This window comes from Penaeus monodon, chromosome 27 (assembly GCF_015228065.2).
Source record: "Penaeus monodon isolate SGIC_2016 chromosome 27, NSTDA_Pmon_1, whole genome shotgun sequence".
NCBI lineage: Eukaryota > Metazoa > Arthropoda > Malacostraca > Decapoda > Penaeidae > Penaeus > Penaeus monodon.
In genome coordinates, this window is record NC_051412.1 from 11,988,929 (window position 1) to 11,990,583 (window position 1,655).

The 1,655-nt window shown below is 34.1% G+C and overlaps 1 protein-coding gene across 1 annotated transcript in view; it reads right to left on the reverse strand.

Annotated features, from left to right (window-relative positions):
- LOC119590578 (facilitated trehalose transporter Tret1-like) overlaps positions 1–1,655 on the reverse strand; it is a gene marked incomplete at its 5' end in the record, with an annotated part of 8,390 nt that overhangs the window by 5,939 nt on the left and 796 nt on the right. The window contains 3 exon segments of the mRNA XM_037939252.1: positions 211–420; positions 539–667; positions 876–1,124. Of these exon segments, the coding sequence (XP_037795180.1) occupies positions 211–420; positions 539–667; positions 876–1,124 (588 nt within the window).

A 1,655-nucleotide genomic window follows, 5' to 3' on the forward strand; every position in this document is an offset into this window, starting at 1 on the left:
GAGTTATATGTCTGAATATAAAGCACATAATATATATAATCATTTTTACCTTATCCTAATAATCCCATTATAATTTCTTTTAACTTGGGCAATGAATGGGTATAAAAAAAACAAATGTTAAGTTATCAATGAATCAATTATACAGTAAAAGTTATCTTCATTTCAATCAGCCATAACATCTACAATAACTTTACCAGAAGGCAATTTCACCTCTAAAGTACTGTAATGATTCCGTAGCTTTATCCAGTTTTCCTTTTGAGAGTAGAAAATTTGGAGATTCTTTGGCAAAGAAGACCATTACAAAGTAGATCAAAACTGGAATAATGCACAGGCCAGCAAGCATCTGCCATGTCTTCACAACAGCTCCAATGGCATAAGAATACACGACACCAATTGTAACCATTAACTGGAATCCACTTCCTGAATTGTAGTAAAAAGAGGAATATTGGTTAATTTTGTTAATTAGAAGCAATACATTTTAATTGTTTTATTATGCATATGGCAAGAAAAGTGCTTATCATCATTGCTAAACACTTACCAAGAGTGCCTCTTATATCAGGTGAGGCAAATTCTCCAATGTACGTTGGGACAACCAATGAAGTGATTCCTGCACAGAAGCCAGTAATAATACGGCCAGTCATCAACATGGCAAAATTCTGAGCAAAAGCTGAAAGGGAAATATAATAACAATGCTGACAATATTAATGGATTAATTCAGTCTTATGTCTTAGTACTGGTTCTTTATTTCTGTATTTCTAATTAACAGAAAAGATCACAGAAATGCAATACTAAACAAAGCAATACAACCTGCATCTCTAAATATTACCTACAGAGTTAAAAGCAAAACAAAGACAAAATTCTAGACATTATCATACCAATAAAAAGCCAGCCACCAACAAACGGCACCACAGAAGTCAGCATCGTCCCTCTTCTCCCAAGCTTATTGAGGCAGACACCCCCAATGGGACCACCAGCCAGTGCACCAAGATTCATGGATGATGAGAAAAACGAGTTCTGGGCCTTAGTAAGATGCACTGGCCCTGCAGTTGCATTGGACATCAACAAGGGCCCTGCAGGAGAGGAGTACCCTAGTACTGTCCCCATTGCCAGTGCTCCCATGGTGGCTGTAGAGTCAAAATAATTCCATATATATCTGAGAGAAAAACTTTGGTAAATTCCATGATAGCTATATCACATTCATAATTGATTTAAATTCAGAACTAAATAAGTTCATAAATTAAAGATATGAAAAGGGTTGTTCAGCACAGATAATATCCCAGTCTAATACCACTAAAGAGTCATCAACAATTTATTCACAATGTGCTTATCTTCCCTAGTAACTGAGTCACTATCTTAAAATATCCTATTATAAATCTAAACAACTCAATAAAAATACTCTATATATTACAAGAGATGTCAGCTATATTTACTACAAACAAACAAAAACATTACAAGGTTCCTTCTCTACTTCTGATTTCTAAACCTGGCTTGGATAATACAGTTAAAAATTTATTTACATGTATCTCTCTACCCCTCTTATATATAATAACATGGATCATATTCAAACTACCATATTTACATCCTTTTACAATATTCATAAGTTATTTTATTTGCACTAATGGCTATTGCAATTATGTTACAGTGTCCCTGAACAC